General features: G+C 41.0%; 2 protein-coding genes across 4 annotated transcripts; both read left to right on the top strand.

Annotated features, from left to right (window-relative positions):
- Positions 1-484: 484 nt before the first annotated feature.
- On the top strand, positions 485-6,988 carry eif5a (eukaryotic translation initiation factor 5A). 3 transcript variants are annotated; one of them, XM_080417602.1, is made up of 5 exons: positions 485-556; positions 2,626-2,813; positions 4,757-4,861; positions 6,023-6,154; positions 6,608-6,988. In XM_080417602.1, exons 1-5 carry the CDS (start codon positions 523-525, stop codon positions 6,668-6,670), a joined length of 522 nt encoding a protein of 173 aa, XP_080273728.1. In that variant the 5' UTR covers positions 485-522; the 3' UTR covers positions 6,671-6,988. The 3 variants fall into 3 exon arrangements, with proteins under 3 accessions (XP_080273728.1, XP_080273729.1, XP_080273730.1); XM_080417603.1 differs by having other exon boundaries at positions 551-671; XM_080417604.1 differs by lacking the exon at positions 485-556 and adding an exon at positions 563-731.
- A 2,765-nt stretch (positions 6,989-9,753) lies between these two features.
- rpl22l1 (ribosomal protein L22-like 1) lies at positions 9,754-12,927 on the top strand. Its single transcript, XM_080417901.1, has 4 exons — positions 9,754-9,779; positions 10,507-10,623; positions 11,871-11,992; positions 12,630-12,927. The coding sequence occupies exons 1-4, from the start codon at positions 9,771-9,773 to the stop codon at positions 12,775-12,777; spliced, it is 396 nt and encodes a 131-aa protein (XP_080274027.1). The 5' UTR covers positions 9,754-9,770; the 3' UTR covers positions 12,778-12,927.
- Positions 12,928-15,356: the final 2,429 nt, after the last annotated feature.

The raw sequence follows: 15,356 nt of genomic DNA, 5'->3' as shown, positions 1-15,356 counted from the left end.
GTGAAATTGGAAGTGATGACACTAAGAAATGAGCAGACAAAATTGGAACTGGAACACTATACAAATTAAGCTTAAAAATGGGTACTTTCTCCTGATTGGCTGAGATTTTGACACCTACCGAAAAATGTATTTTCTGTTTATTAAAGAGCTGGAGAGACAGGGAGACATCTGTTACTGAAAAAAACACTCTATAGCAATGATTACTATCAGAATATAATATTTTAACCTTTTAACAAAATACTTTTTGTTTTAACCAAACAATATCACTTTAAGTTAACATTATATTGTGTAAAGGATGTGTGTACAGAAAAATTTACCAAAATGTCATTCATTCCTAAATAATTGTAACAAAGAACTGTCAACCCACTAGAAAGAAACAAGCAGACAAGGGAAGGGGGGTGTCTCGCACACTCCAGCGCTTAAAAAAATCGAACCTGGCAACCCTTTCTGCTCGTCGCCCAGCCAACCGGAAGTCCCCCCCACCCCACGCACCCTCCCTCCCTGCGGTAAAGTTGGCTACGCATGCGTATAGTCGGTCCTCTCTTTTTCTTGGAAGGTAAGTGTGGCATGGCGCGTGTTTCTGTCTCTACGGGGGGATATTAAAACAGATAAACCCGAGAACTGAACGTACTGTACCCGCAGCGCGTCCGCCCAACCGTTTTATCGAGCCGGTGAGTGGCCCCGCTTGGACGCCCGGGGAGGGAGAGTTTAGCGTTTCCCTCTAAGAGTCGGTAGGTTAGCACCGTGGTGGCTGGGTGTGGGTCCATGTTGTACCGAATCAAAGAGAAAGAGAACATGCGGCCTGCGCGAGCGACAACCCGGGCCGTTATCCCCTCCTCCGTTTTTATTAACAACGTCTGTCTCGTGCCAGACGCTCTAACGAGGTCTTTTACATCGTAACGTTTTAATTCAAAACTCACGTTCCTTTCCTCCAGCGTGGACGGCAATTGTTGTTCCCGTGGGTTTTTTATATACGGTAGGTAGGTTAGCGTTGGGAAGTTGAATGGAGGCTAGGCTAAAGCTAGCCTCAACACGGGCTAAACACGCTCGCGCTATGTCGCGCGACGCTGGCTGTCACAGCGCGAGCGTGTTTAGTTTTAGCCTGTGTCGGCCTACATAGATGACGTAAGCTCATTGAGCACGGGCTGTGAGTGTTGACGCGTGCTAATAACGGTTTGGTTTTAATGAAGTGTCGGGCGTGAAATGATGAACTGGCCCATCATCATCATCACACTCCGCTAGTAGCGTTGTGTTGTATGTATGCCAACAGTGTGGCCTCCATCTTAACTAAACTTAAATGAAACAGTTATTTGTATTATTGGGGGCATTGATTGACTGAATACTTAAACTGAAATGCAAATAGCACGAGTACAGTTATCACTTGCTTATAAGGATTTATCCCAAAAAGTCCTAGTGGACTTCATTCATTTCCATTGAGGACCATGTATTCAATTCATCAACTACATGGTGGGCTAGTGGTAGCCTAGATTGACTTAAGTTTCATTCGTTTTCTCTTTGACTTTAAAAGTAGTTGTTTGTAGATGGTTGTCTGGCGTGGTTGATCCGTTATGTGTGTTAAATGATTCCTAACATGACCAGACAGTCATTACCTACCATGCCTGCGTTGCTCTCATGGCTCTGAGCCATGTTTTGGTCTCAGAACCTCACTATAATTGGCCTTTAGCTGCAGAACCAAAGCATTTGCTAACGTTATTGTGTATAGTTGAGTTTGTGAACTTGGAGTATCAGCCGGTTGCAGGACTGCCTATGTGATCAGGCGACGGCCCTGCGAAACTCTGTCGTTTTTGGACTCGTCACTGCTGATCTTTTTGTTGGTGTTGTGTTAATCCCAATTTAGCCTGTCAAATGTCTGCTGGATTTGTGCTCCAGTCAGAGGAGGGTGGGTGACGGACCATGAGGAAGCCCTAGTTAGTCTCGCGATCGTAGCCTGCTAGCTTGTAGCATTTTAGCTTTGTCGCAGAAGCTCGCATGATGTGACAACTTTTAGCCGGCCGTCAGGGTGGGTGTGTGTGTGTGGAGGGGAGGGACGTCAATTTGATTTTCTGTTGTGAGAGTTAATGAGCGAAACGGCGCGATTGGTTGTGGATACATACGCTTAAGAGATGGTGCACTTGTGTCCAGTCCATGCACTGCCACACGTGCTTGCATGTAATAAAAATGTAAATGTCACGTTCCTAGTATGTAGCTACATGTGATTGTCTTGACAGTGATCTGTACAAATCAACTAGGGGCATGCATGCTATCTTGAGCTTGATCTAGCTTAGTGTTTGGGTTTGATTATCAAATGAGACAAAATATGACTATGTACTGAACATCACTAATGTCACCCCATAGGTGCCTGTTGAATGGCATTGACCCTGATTAACCACATGAACCCTAATGTCCCTATTCTGATAATGCCATATATAATAGGCAAACATTTGGTGGAAATGGCCGATCTACAAGCTCACACCATGTTCTGAGCTTGTCGATTGGCTATTTCCGCTTTTTGACCTGATGAAGAATATAGCTTTAAGTGTGTAAAAAAGATGTGTATAGATATGTCTATTGTGCTGCGTACAAAGTCGCTGGCTTATTAATTGATCCAGACTGTTTCTTTTGCAGTGTCCCTGATTCTCTGCACCATGTCAGACCCTGATATTGACTTCACGACCGCCGAGTCTGGCGCCTCATCCACCTACCCCATGCAATGCTCTGCCCTGCGTAAGAACGGCTTTGTGGTGCTGAAGGGACGCCCCTGCAAAATTGTGGAGATGTCCACCTCCAAGACCGGCAAGCACGGGCATGCCAAGGTATGAAGTAAACACCGAAGTCTACGGTGTCTCAGCCAATTGGTGCCCTACCCTGGGCAAGTTGTTTTATCGGGCAGACCGACATTAGTGTTGTCGTCTACAGCCACTCTGTAGGGGAATGTTGAACATTTTGTAAGCTATACGGTGGGTCAGCAACTTAAATCAAGTTGGCATCTCTATGGGGTGCCCCCGGTGTCTCACCTGGTAAGGGTGCATGTAACATGATAATTGAGGTTAAATTCCTTCTCACAGCTGGCCCAGGTTTGAATCTGACCAGAGCCCCTTAGCTGCATGTCACCACCCTCTTTCCCGCCTTTTCGGTCTCACTGTCAAATCCAAAAATAACCTTTACAAAGTTGTCATCTCTTATTACATCTGGGGTACATGTGTTGCCATTTGGCAAGTAAGGTTGGACGATATGGTAGATATATTGGCAATCAGCGATTGGATGAGTCATATCGTCTGTAGTTTTTATGGGGCGAATTGTTTGGGAGATTCTTTATTTTGCAAATGTAATGTTCTGCCTCAATTCAACTCTTAAAATATAGGCAAATTAAATGTAAAGCGCAATACTAAACGGGAGCAAAATATTAATCAATTTGGTCCATTCTAATCATGATTATAAGGCCTGTTCTTGTTGCACTGATTTCTGATAAATCTAAACACAAAACGGCTGCCCTGACCGGTGTCCCCTGTACTTGAGTGAGAGGAGGAAAGAGGGAAGAGCTTTTGCTTTCCTAGTTGTCTTTGTCAGCTACTGTATGCTTGAAAGCAAAGCCTTGTTTATATTTTCAAAGATGAGCCGTAAATACGAAAATGAAAGTAAACCTATCTACAGTAGCTGGTTTCTATAATCCAAATCCTCGCTGCGCATCGCAAGCTTGACAACGTAGGAATGCATGTCCGGTCTTAAAACTTGTCTGTAGTTTGTATCGCAAGTCAATCAATGCGATTTGACATGCGAGTTCGCTGCCCCACGCCGAGTCACTTAAGTTCAAGGGGGGAGGTGGGGCGGATCGGGTGTTTGATTCATTTATCCCGCAGTGGCAGGATTTATTTAGTCCATTAAAGGAAACTTCGATGTTTGTGTTTTGCCACATCGTTGCTGTCAATGGTGCAAATTGGGGTAGGCCTACTCTGCTACAATTCCACTTAATCTCCAAGCCTGTGAGCCGAATGTATACTTCGTCGTTCGACGGGGCCGTGCACCAAAAATCCTGCATCTTACCTGCAGATTGGAAAAAAAGCATCACAAAAAGCTAATGGTTTTGTTGTCTGATAACCAAGTGATTAGGAATGCCCATAAAAAAAATCCATAATCATTAATCAAAGCTCTGCACACTGGTAATGCTGAATCCTATCTTTCTTATTGGAAAGGAAATTTGTTTGGTAATTTTTTTATGAGTCATCATCCATTCTAAAAAAGAAGTAGTCTGCACACTTGTAATGCTGAAAAAGCGTCGCTGTATTTTATTGCGTTGTCAACGTTTCGATCAATCAGATCTTCATCAGGATGTCAACGTTTCGATCAATCAGATCTTCATCAGGGCATTTCAGCATTACCAGTGTGCAGACTACTTCTTTTTTAGAATGGATGATGACTCATAAAAAAATTACCAAACAGATTTCCTTTCCAATAAGAAAGATAGGCAAAGAGTTAAGCGTTAACTGAAGCAAACTATGCATTTACTAGTACAAACGGTATTATGCAGTTTGTTTTATGCAGGCCATTAGCTCATAGTGAGTCTTAAATGTAATGGCAAGCTCCTGCTTCATTGCAATTTCTGCCCATGAGAGGCCGACTGTGACGGACAGTACACATACTGAAAACAGCCTATTTGCACGCCTCAAATCATGCCTACTGTTAAAATGCATTTATATTCAGCATGATGTAAAATCCTTCTGAGATATGTTAACACCCTCCCCTCCTCCTTACATTACAGGTTAATATGGTTGGTATTGACATCTTTACCAACAAGAAGTATGAAGATATGTGCCCCTCCACCCACAACATGGACGTCCCTTCCATCAAGCGTACAGACTACCAGGTAGGTTACATAACCCAGCAATGTTATTTTAGAGGACAAAGGAAAAGGTGCCCTCAGCTGACTCGACAGAACTACCGTGCCTTCAGCCAAAAATCAAAGAATCCAGAACTGAAGTTGAAGGCAACTGCTGTCCGTCTTGGCTGGAGTGCTGTACTGTATTTATTTATTTTTATGAGTCATTGAAGAGCTTAACCCTGTATTCCAGGTATTTGGCAAAAATGGATGCAGGGTGGTTGTTGGAAATGGGCACTTGTATGTTATGCAGTTGTGTATGGCACTGTGTAACTGGCCAGCCCCTCAAGGTCAGTTCCACTTCAATTTTGACTCTGGAAGAACCATCACTCTTATTGACCACGAGTACGTCGTTAACAACCCGGTGTTTGACTTCATGGCCCCCTCACATGTTACATTAACCTGATGACTAATTAAGTGGTATTGGAAAGGTCGAGGTCAAAGTAGAGTGGATTTGTTGCACTGCAAAGCTGATTGTCGTTGGTCCATTTACAATCTGACATCTCTATAGTCAGTTGACCGGTTACCTAGTAGTAACCAGTGATTTGGTTTGTGCAAATGTTTGCATTGGCCTAAAGTGTTTTGTTTGTACCTATCATTGGCAGATAAACTACCTCAGCCTTTGTGTTACTGGACTGCTTAGGGACCACAAAACATGATGGAAAAATACCCATACTAATAGAATAAAAGCTGACTTTGTAGTCAACACAACACATATTGAAGCTGGATTTTGTCTGCATCCTATAGTATATGCTTCATCCCATTGATATTCTGGAAGCCTGTTATTGACATACCTGTAGATGTGGCAAAGTTTAATAATGACAAATATTCGGGCACTTTTGTCACCCCTCTGATTGCAGCGTTTATTGTGTTTTTTGGGGATTGTTTTTGCCTATTCATATATCTGTTCTATGTATATTTTTGCCAGTTGACCTCTTCCCATATAAATTCTCATCAATGTTATGATGGTGTAGATTAGAAAAGTCAGCTTCCATCAGAAGTTCCATCCTCTGGTGCAGAATATGGTGTTGGCACAAAAATAATATAGCATTGGATGCCTTAATTGCAAATAGTGGCAGCATTTTGACTGTTGGACAATGCTCATGATTGCATGATTTTTCATGATTTTTTTTTGCCTCCCATGTCCAGCTTCTCAACATCGCCGAAGATTTCATGTCTCTGATGTCTGATAATGGAGAGATCAGGGAAGACCTGCGATGTCCTGAAGGTGACCTGGGCAAGGAGATCATGACAAAGTTTGAGGCTGGTGATGAATTCATGGTAAGTCAAAATTAAACTGATCACCGTGTTTCCTTTTTATTTGTTATATGCAGTGAGTCCAATGAAAAAACACCAGCTATGCTAGTCCATCTAGCATAGCTAGACTTTCCACTTGCTGTTGGAAAGTTCCATCGCATTGAATCTGATGCGACTACAAGACCTACAATGCTTCACTGTAGTTTTTCGTCACTAGCAGTCTGAATCAGCCAGGGTAGTGTTTTATTCATTTATTCATTTTTTTTTTTTAGGCACCACTAGCCATCAAAATATCTGTTGTGCTTTGAAGTAGTCCCTGCAGCAAAACAGAGGATGGACATGTGTAGTTTAATTACGTTTTTGCATGCACTTCAAGCAACTAATATGTTCTTCAAATGCAGATTGTGAAACATCTTGTAACATTTGTCTTGGACCATGTCTCCTTCCTTAATTTGCTCCATTTGTCCATCGTTGCAGGTCTCTGTGCTGGCTGCCATGGGAGATGAGTGCGCTGTGGCCATCAAGGCCATGAACAAGTAGGAAGAACCTTGCTGCCAAAGCGCAACAAGCACCGCCCACCACCGGTCTCCTGCATTCTCATTGGTTCTGTCACCAAAGCGACGGCCTTCACGGACAACCTCAATTGTTCTGTTGTGATAATCCCCTCAATTCTCTCGCTCTCAATTCTATTTTTTTCTACATCTGTTTCTCTACTCCATCGCTGTTAGGACCTTGTTTTGTTTTATTCCACCGTGGCTCACTAACTGCGTGTGGTCTTTAACGCCTGAATCACTGAGGTTTTGTTTGGCTACATTCTACTTTATGAAGGAAAAAAATAAATGTAAAAACAGCAGATTAGTTGCTCATTCCTGTTTTTATTTTCGACTTCAAAATGTCTCGCCACTCACATTCCTGAATGTTGAAATAACAACCGGATTTAGCTTTTGTATGATTATTTTTTTATATTCTTTAGAGTAAATATAGCAGGCCTAATGCCTTTTATGGGGGGAATGGTGATTGTTTATTTTTTCCTTTTGTTGTAAAAGGAGCAGATTGAAAGGTTAGCCCCCTTTTTAAATAGAATTCTTAACACTAGTTAGGTTGTCCCTCTTGCTGACATACTAGCTTCCAGCAGGGCTTTTGGCTCCGGTTCTTGTCTCACAGATGCAACAAGGATGAGATGTCTAACCCCACCCCCCAAAAATGGGAATTGCAAGTGGCTAGCACTAAAAAAAAAAGAGCACTTGAGGCGTACCCCCTAGCATTTCAAATAAGCACGAAGAAAAGAGAACTTTTCCCCAAATGGAAACAAACTTCAGTGATTTCTCTAAATGCCAGTCTCTTGTCTGTATTAAAAGTTTGAGGGGCGTGAGGGTCCTGAGCGCTTACCTCTTGTCACCGTGGCAACTAAGGCCATGCCCCGATGCCCTGGTGTCATCACCCCCCCACCAAATATCCAAGGTGTGTTTTTGAGGCGTGAGTGTGCAAAGGTGTGGGCCTCCAGAATGTTGTGGGAGGCAGTTTGCAGTGAGGTGTATTACTTAAAATATAGTTTGAGGGGCTCGATCGGGGAGGGAAGGATGGTAGAGTTTACAAAAGTATTTTGTTCACTCGAGGCCTTTGTCACCTGACTGGAGATGGCAAAAAAAATAAAAGGTAAAAATGGAAAAACATGACCTCAAAACTGTTTCTTTTATTCCATGTAGGTTTTGTGTACTGCTAAAGCTTACGCCACGAGTTAATTCATGTTTTGGTGGAGGTATGCATAAAAAGAATCCCTAAATGCTGCCACGGTCTACTGTGGGGAAAATTTTGCATCTTCTGCACATTGGACCATAAGTGAAGTTGGATGCTGTGATGAAGGAGCTGTTTGAAGCAGTTGGGGCCACACCCTGTGAGCGCCTGAGGGACTGAAATTACTTAATTTGCAACACCAATGGGACAACTCGCATGCCACCCTCTATTGGAAATCCTCTGTGCCTCATTGAGAACCACATGCCATTCTAAGGAGAAGAGAATTCGTGGGAGGAAAAAAAGTGGTGTTTTCCTGGACCTCAGTGATACGGAGAGTACCTAGAGAAAATTGGTTCAGAGTTGGGTTAGGATTTTTAATGGTCACTGAAGTTTGTGAAAGCTGCTGAAGTAGTCCTGCTACAGTAAGTACGTCTGTCTGTGTACGCCCTGACAGTAATGGATTCTCTGACTCATCAAGACAAAAAAGACAGTGATTCATCAAGGCTTACTATATCCACCTAAATGTTTAAGCAAGGGACTTAAGCAAGTGCTGCACAATGCGCTAACACTATATCAGTAAAAAGTGGTATGCCATTGCCGACTGCACTACTAGCCAGGCTGCCTGTTAATGATTACACTACTTATCAGGGTGTGCAGGGCGACCCTGCCCTTTGTAGCCTCCTATCAAACTACAGAGACAGCTGCCGAAATGGGCAACTGAGGTAAATGGAGTCCTACCATTTTTACCAATATTAAAGTTTTGGCTTATTCATGTAGACCGAGCACAATGTTGGAGCATTTTCCTCAAAGCTACAAAGCGCTGCTCAATTACAATGATTATTAAATATTTCAAAGTATGGGGGGGGGGGGGGGGTGTGTACACTCACACAGATGGCTAGCCTCCTGCAGAGCCATGGCATAATCATCTAGACTAGCCTTGTATTGAGACTGTCATGGATTTATTTTATCCAGGCTTGAAATTTGATTGTGTATCAAATGTCAGAATTGATCAATGAAATCCATTTTGATCCAAGGCGTATGTAAGTAGGCTACTATTACGTTTTTGCTCCCAGAGTTTCTAACAGGAAGAGTGGGCACCTCAACAATGTCCAAAATGTAAAAAAAATATGTTTGGAATATGGTCTGAAGTAATGTAATCTGGGAACCCATTCGGTAAAAAAAGAGGATTTCAAGTTTTTTTCCCCCCTTTGTTTTTGCCTTTGGGCACCACCTTTTTATTGTAAAACAGCGACTCTGTTTGGCTCCTCCCCTTCTTAGTCCACTCCTTCCCATGTGCTTCTGTGTTTATTCCTTTCCTACTTCCTTTCCTACTACCAACAACATTTCTGTCTTTAAGCCAGTGGTGCTGACAGATTTTGCTCTTAAGAGATTAGAAGTAATGTAAAGTAGACTATTAGAACATGCTTGGACATGCGACAATTAAGGCCTAATAGTTCTATAATTGCTACAAAACCTGTTTATCCAGTCATTTTGGGCTTAAATAATAAGTTGAAGGGTACATTTAAGTCTGCTAAAGTTAAGTCTGTTCAAATCGTGTGTGTGTGTGTGTCTATATATATATATATATATAAATTTATTTTTTTCCTTTTTAAAAATATATATAAATATACAAATGAGCCAGTCCTTTGAACGGCTCTTAAAAAGAAACGGATCCCCAAGATCCGGCTCCTTGTTCAAAGAGACATGAATCCCATCGGGGCCCACAGTTAAAAATAAGGGGGGGGCCCACTCCTCATTGGTGCCCACTCTTCCTGTATCAGCTTTTCCTCCGAGGTGGAAAGACTGGTGACGCGAGGTTAGCATCAGCTGACGTGACACTACTGGTGACAGTAGTACATATGCCCTATGTCACTTCCGGTTCGCTCTTTTCAGCCCTTCGCTCAACATGGCACCGGTACGTACAGACAGCTCATATGTAGTTGGGCTAATTTTCCGAATTTGAGGTAGTTTTGGGCAATATATTCACTATGGCGTCCTCAAAATGACCTTAATGAGCCTACCAATGGAGCTTCGCACAGTGCACTGTTTTGGTCGTGGGGGAAAAAAGGAGAAAACTAAAGTTGCTACATGTTAGCATTAGTAGCTAACTGTGCTAACACGTGTTACTTTTATTCATTGCATTCAGTCAAGTTGTTAAAGGAGTAGTTCACTCAAAAATGCCCATTACACACTCGATGAAGCCTTGATTTCATAGAGATTGTTCTAGTTTTTGTCGCATTCCTAAGACAATAATTTGATGACCGGTGGAAAGATGCTAATGTCTCCGGTACCAGACTTAAGAGTCTCCATTGAGTCTCCTACCGGAGAGACCGCCGGTCAAATTATTGACTTAGGAATGGGACAAAAACAAAAAGATCTCCATGAATTCAAGACTTCATTCATGGTGTATGTAATGGATTGATGAGTCCTTTTTTGGGTGAACTACTCCTTTTTTAAAGTAAACTTGTAAGTTGAACAGTTATTACTCATCCAGGCTAGCCGTGGAATCAAGACCATCATAGATGTATTTTATCGATTTGTCATTTTTATATAAAAATGTCAATCGATAAAATACATTTATAGTCTTGATCCAAGGCTACATCCAGGCAATATTTTAACTGCTGTATTTCAATCCTTTTTAGATGAAACTGAAGAAACCTGTAGTCAAGAGTAAGAAGTCCAAAAAGGGAGCAGCATGGAGGTTCACCCTGGACTGTACTCACCCCGTGGAGGACGGCATCCTGGACTCCGGCAACTTTGTAGGTGTCTGAGAGTAAAAATCACTTGAAATAATCACATCCAGGATGTTTGTGCAGTGAAATGTAGGGCTGTCACGATTACAAAATTGTAAGTTAACGATTAATTACAAACAAATAATTGCGATTAACTATTTAATTGCGGTTCTGTCATTAAACTATATTATTATTTTATTAGATATTTCTGTTTGGCTTTTAGGCTTCATAATAAAAAATTGCAGAGGGAAGATATGACTAATAACTTACTATACAAAGAAATTACTGACATTTGATCATTTTAGACTTTCCTAAAAATAATGGAAATGGCTGACTTACAAGCTTACAACGTGGGAACCCCTTATTCCAAGTATGGCTGTGATTATTTCATGTATGACATACAGAGTGACGGGAACAAAAGGTTTCTTTTATTTCTCCATGTGCCTTAGAATACAAACGTTTCAGAAATCCAGCCTTCATCCATACACTGAAGGCTGGATGGCTGAAACGTGTGTATTATAAGGCAAATGGAGGTTCTGAGTGCGACCCTTCGCTTGTCAATGTCTTATGTTTTATGAGGGCAACTCACCATAAGAGTCGGGATGTGTTTGTAACAAAAAACAGTTTATGTATGACATTCAGCCATAGATCACTCCCATACCCTCCCGAGGAGGGAGTCATCGAGGGATAATGGTCTTATAATCTAGCTTCATATCCATTTGAAAGTTGTGGCTCAAAATGTGTATTTTTGTCAAATATCTCCACTTTTCCCACTTCATACATTTTGTTCACTAAAGATATGTTTTCCAACTTAAAAATGTATATGAAACTAGATGACAAGAGCTGACCCCAAGTCGCAGCTTTTAATTATTGGGTGAGAACGTGCGCAGCACTACAACAAAGAATCCCACTGTGATGACTTCCTCCCCGGAATGGCATTGGAGTAATCTATGGCTGTGTATATGGCATAAATTAAATCTGCTTGACGATATCACAGCCATTCTCTGGGCTAGGAACCCCCGAGTTGTTACCTGAGCAAATTACAGTCAAAATGTTCACCTTTGGGAAGCCGATGGCATTTAGAAGTGGACAATATATGTGGACACTTACATAATGTACCTTTTTTTTTTGCAATTTGTTGTTTTTGGTTAGCAATTGTCATAGTTTGAGAATTGAGTGGCTAATCCTGTGTATGGACTAGGGTTCCCTTCCCTAGGTCAAAACACAAACTAGGGTTCTCTTCCCTAGTGTGTCACTGTGCTTCTGTCCAATAGGAAACCTTCCTCAATGAGAGGATAAAGGTCAACGGGAAGACAGGGAATCTGACTAACGTGGTCCAGATCAGCCGTATCAAGAACAAGATCAATGTCACATCTGAGAAGCAGTTCTCCAAGAGGTGAGTTTCGCTTGATATCTGTATATATTTATTAGCTCATAGGCTTAGTGGTAGAACATAAAAGCAAAGCAAACAGCGTAACAGGATGATGATATGCAAAGACGATGGCATTTAACAGGATTTGCATTTATGGTGACAAGTAAAGACAGAACTTGTAACAAACTTTTTACGAACCCTTCATTCATTGTAGTTGGTTGTAATGTGAAAATATGTGTTCTACATTCATTATGACCACTAATACTGTATGTAGGTGTGCCTTGAGATTCGGGTTTGACCGTAGGTGTGCCTTAGCCCCAAAAATACTTTTCCTCTATACCAGTGGTTCTCAGAGGTGCTTATTATCGAGAGGAACAGCAAGAGCTTCAGACTACACACTCATTTATTTTGACTCAATTTAGACTTAATTTGTAGACTCACGTTCCATACAACGCATGCATGCAGATTTTTACTGGGAAATTTTACATGTCATGATGTTGAGTCACCCTAATGCCCTTAGATAACTTGCACCACACTTGTATACCCCCCTTGCTGGCCTAGTGTTAATTACCATAAGAAGACTTCCTCTTGTACCACCCCTACCCAGTCTGTAATAGAAAATGTAATCCCATCTCGGTTTTTCTGTGTTATCGTCATGCAGGTACCTGAAATACCTGACCAAGAAGTACCTGAAGAAGAATAACCTCCGTGACTGGCTGAGGGTGGTGGCGTCCGACAAGGAGTCGTACGAGCTGCGCTACTTCCAGATCAGTCAGGATGATGATGAGGAGTCAGAGGCAGACGAGTGAAGGGCTAAACGCTACTAGGCTGTGCACAACTGCACTGACCTACGATTAGCTGGTTAAACAATATTGTCGGCGAATGTCAGAATGGACTGCTATAGCACCACTACATCATAAGCTGTGACTCTGACAGAGAATAAAAATAATACCATTTAATTTGATTGACTGTTTGTTTATTTACCGTCAAATCAGTTACTGATGATAAATATGAATCTGCAGGACCAGCCCCAGCCTTTTTGGCTCCTTAGCAGAATTTGAGGTTATATTTTTAAAAATTAGTTTTACTCTTTGTTTTGAATTTGCTTTCCACTTCAGTAGTTTTAATTGGTTTGTTTATTTTTTTGAAAAGGGGTAGTTTTAGTTTTTCTTATTGTATTTTTTTTTCTCTGGAGATATGAAAAGATCTGAAAAAAATACATCATATCTGCCTTTTTACTATTGGGATTTGTGTATGAAATATTGAGCATTTCTGTTCACATTATTTGTTAACAAAAATGTTTTCTTCTTGATTAGTTTTGTTAACTATAATAAGCTTGCTGAACAGCAGCTGTTCCTTTTTCATTTTTGATTCAACTGTTGGCATCATTTCATCAAATGATTGTGGTTGGCAAAAGTTTACCGTTATTTTCCTTCGGCTGCTTTCATAAATAGGTCACTGAATGGGTTCGTTTTCACGCCTCTCTCCATGGTGCTGATTAAGGACATTGCCAACCACCAGATAAAACAGCTGGTCTGTACTGTGCATGGTACAGTCTACACACCATTTGTTGACCAGAGTTTTTTTTGTTTCCTACTTTAAAAAAAACATTTCAATAGTCTCAAGACTTCCCATACATCTAAAGCACTTTGAAGAAAATGTGAAAATAGCAGATCTACGAGCTCACAGAGTTTGAGCTTGTAGATCGGCTATTTTCACTAGTTTGAGTGCCGTGGAGACCAAGTTTGGAAACCATCTATGATAGAAAAAGAAATTATGGAGAAAGAAGACCATCAGTGCAAATCATTTCCCTTTTAGGTCTTAGTGAATTGACACATTACATTAGTCATTTAGCAGGTGCTTTTATCCAAAGCGACTTAAGTGCAAGCGACAATAAGTGCATTCAACATAGATAGGCAAGAAAACTACTAATCACTAGAAGTCTTAGTGCATTCTCTTCTAAAACAAGCAACTAAGAGCATACCTAGCAGGTATAAAGGTAAAGGTAAAAAGTGCAATATATCAGCTACCTACTTTCTTAAACAGATGAGACAAATAGGAAAATCAAATGAGCAAGAGCTAAAACAAATAAGTATCACGCAATTTGCAACGTAATTGTAGGTACAGTTTCATAACTATCATGTCCTAGGAGTATTTTTTAGACCTAGTCCTAGACAAATTTCCACAGCAAATAGTAGGGATTCTGAGATGCTCGAACTAGGGCCAAAACCTTTAGCCATTGCATATAGCCTACATGATGCAATCTGCATGAAATTATTGCACTATTGTTTAATGTCTTTGCACTTTCCTTTACATGAGATGCTGTGAACCATGTGCGCCTCTAGTATGTACTGTAGGCTACTTATAGTATGTTGTCTCTGCATTAGCATCACCAATCCTGCATTTTGTTCATAATTGGTATCATTCTGATTTGCACTTGTGTAAAATCTGAAATCTCCCTGTGGCTTAAGATGAAAACCGATATGGTAGGTATCTTAGTTACAGAAAAATGTTCTAAAAAAACACTAGATGGTGCTGATGCCTATTTTGTCTCCAAGGCAGGAACAAATCAAAGATTGGCTTTCACAAGATCATAGTAAAAGAAAAAAGAAAATCCTGAAAAGAGAAAAAAAAATATGATAAATAATATAAGCAGGTATTTGGAATGTTGTGGACAGGTCTTAGATCAGCGTCCAGCTCACCCCCCTTCTGAAATGATGACCATGTCCAGTGTTCTTGTTTTTCCCCTCACAATTGTGTGTCTGCGTTTAAAGAAATTAAAGGTGGATCCTATCATCCTCACTTTTCAAGGTGCTGCTTTCAGAATGAATGCAAATCATTGGAAAGTCCTAATAAGTACAGAATGTGTGTGTGTGTGTGTGTGTGTGTGTGTGTGTGTGTGTGTGTGTGTGTGTGTGCGCGTGTGCGTGTGTGCTCCTGCTCTAGCATCTGGTGTGCATAAAGCAGAAAGCTTTAGGAATGCCTCCACCTTGCCTATGGTTTGGAGTGGGTTTGTATTTTCTTTTTACCTTTCAGTCTGCCCATCTGTTACTCTGATCCATGTTCTTTGTCCATATCCCATTTTAGCACATGGTGTGAAAATAACCTCTACACATAAAAACAAAACCCTGCTAATTACCATCATGACAAGAGCAGTCAGGTTACTGTAGGGGTGAAGCTATTAATAAAAAAATATATGTTATTAGGTATAGTATCATAACATCAAATGTTATGCTATTTGCAATTTCAGCTAAATGTAAACGCTTGTATTGGTTGCATATAAAGTGACAAGTTATGTTTTTGACTGCTGGGTAAACAAATTAAGCAATTTGAAGATGTCTGCACATGTACCAACATTTTGTATTTATCACCATATTTCACCATATTT

This window comes from Gymnoscopelus braueri (assembly GCF_963280865.1).
Source record: "Gymnoscopelus braueri genome assembly, chromosome: 21".
In the NCBI taxonomy this organism is placed as follows: Eukaryota; Metazoa; Chordata; class Actinopteri; order Myctophiformes; family Myctophidae; genus Gymnoscopelus; species Gymnoscopelus braueri.
The sequence above is the reverse complement of the archived record's forward strand: the minus strand, read 5'-3'. Positions and strand labels throughout refer to the sequence as shown.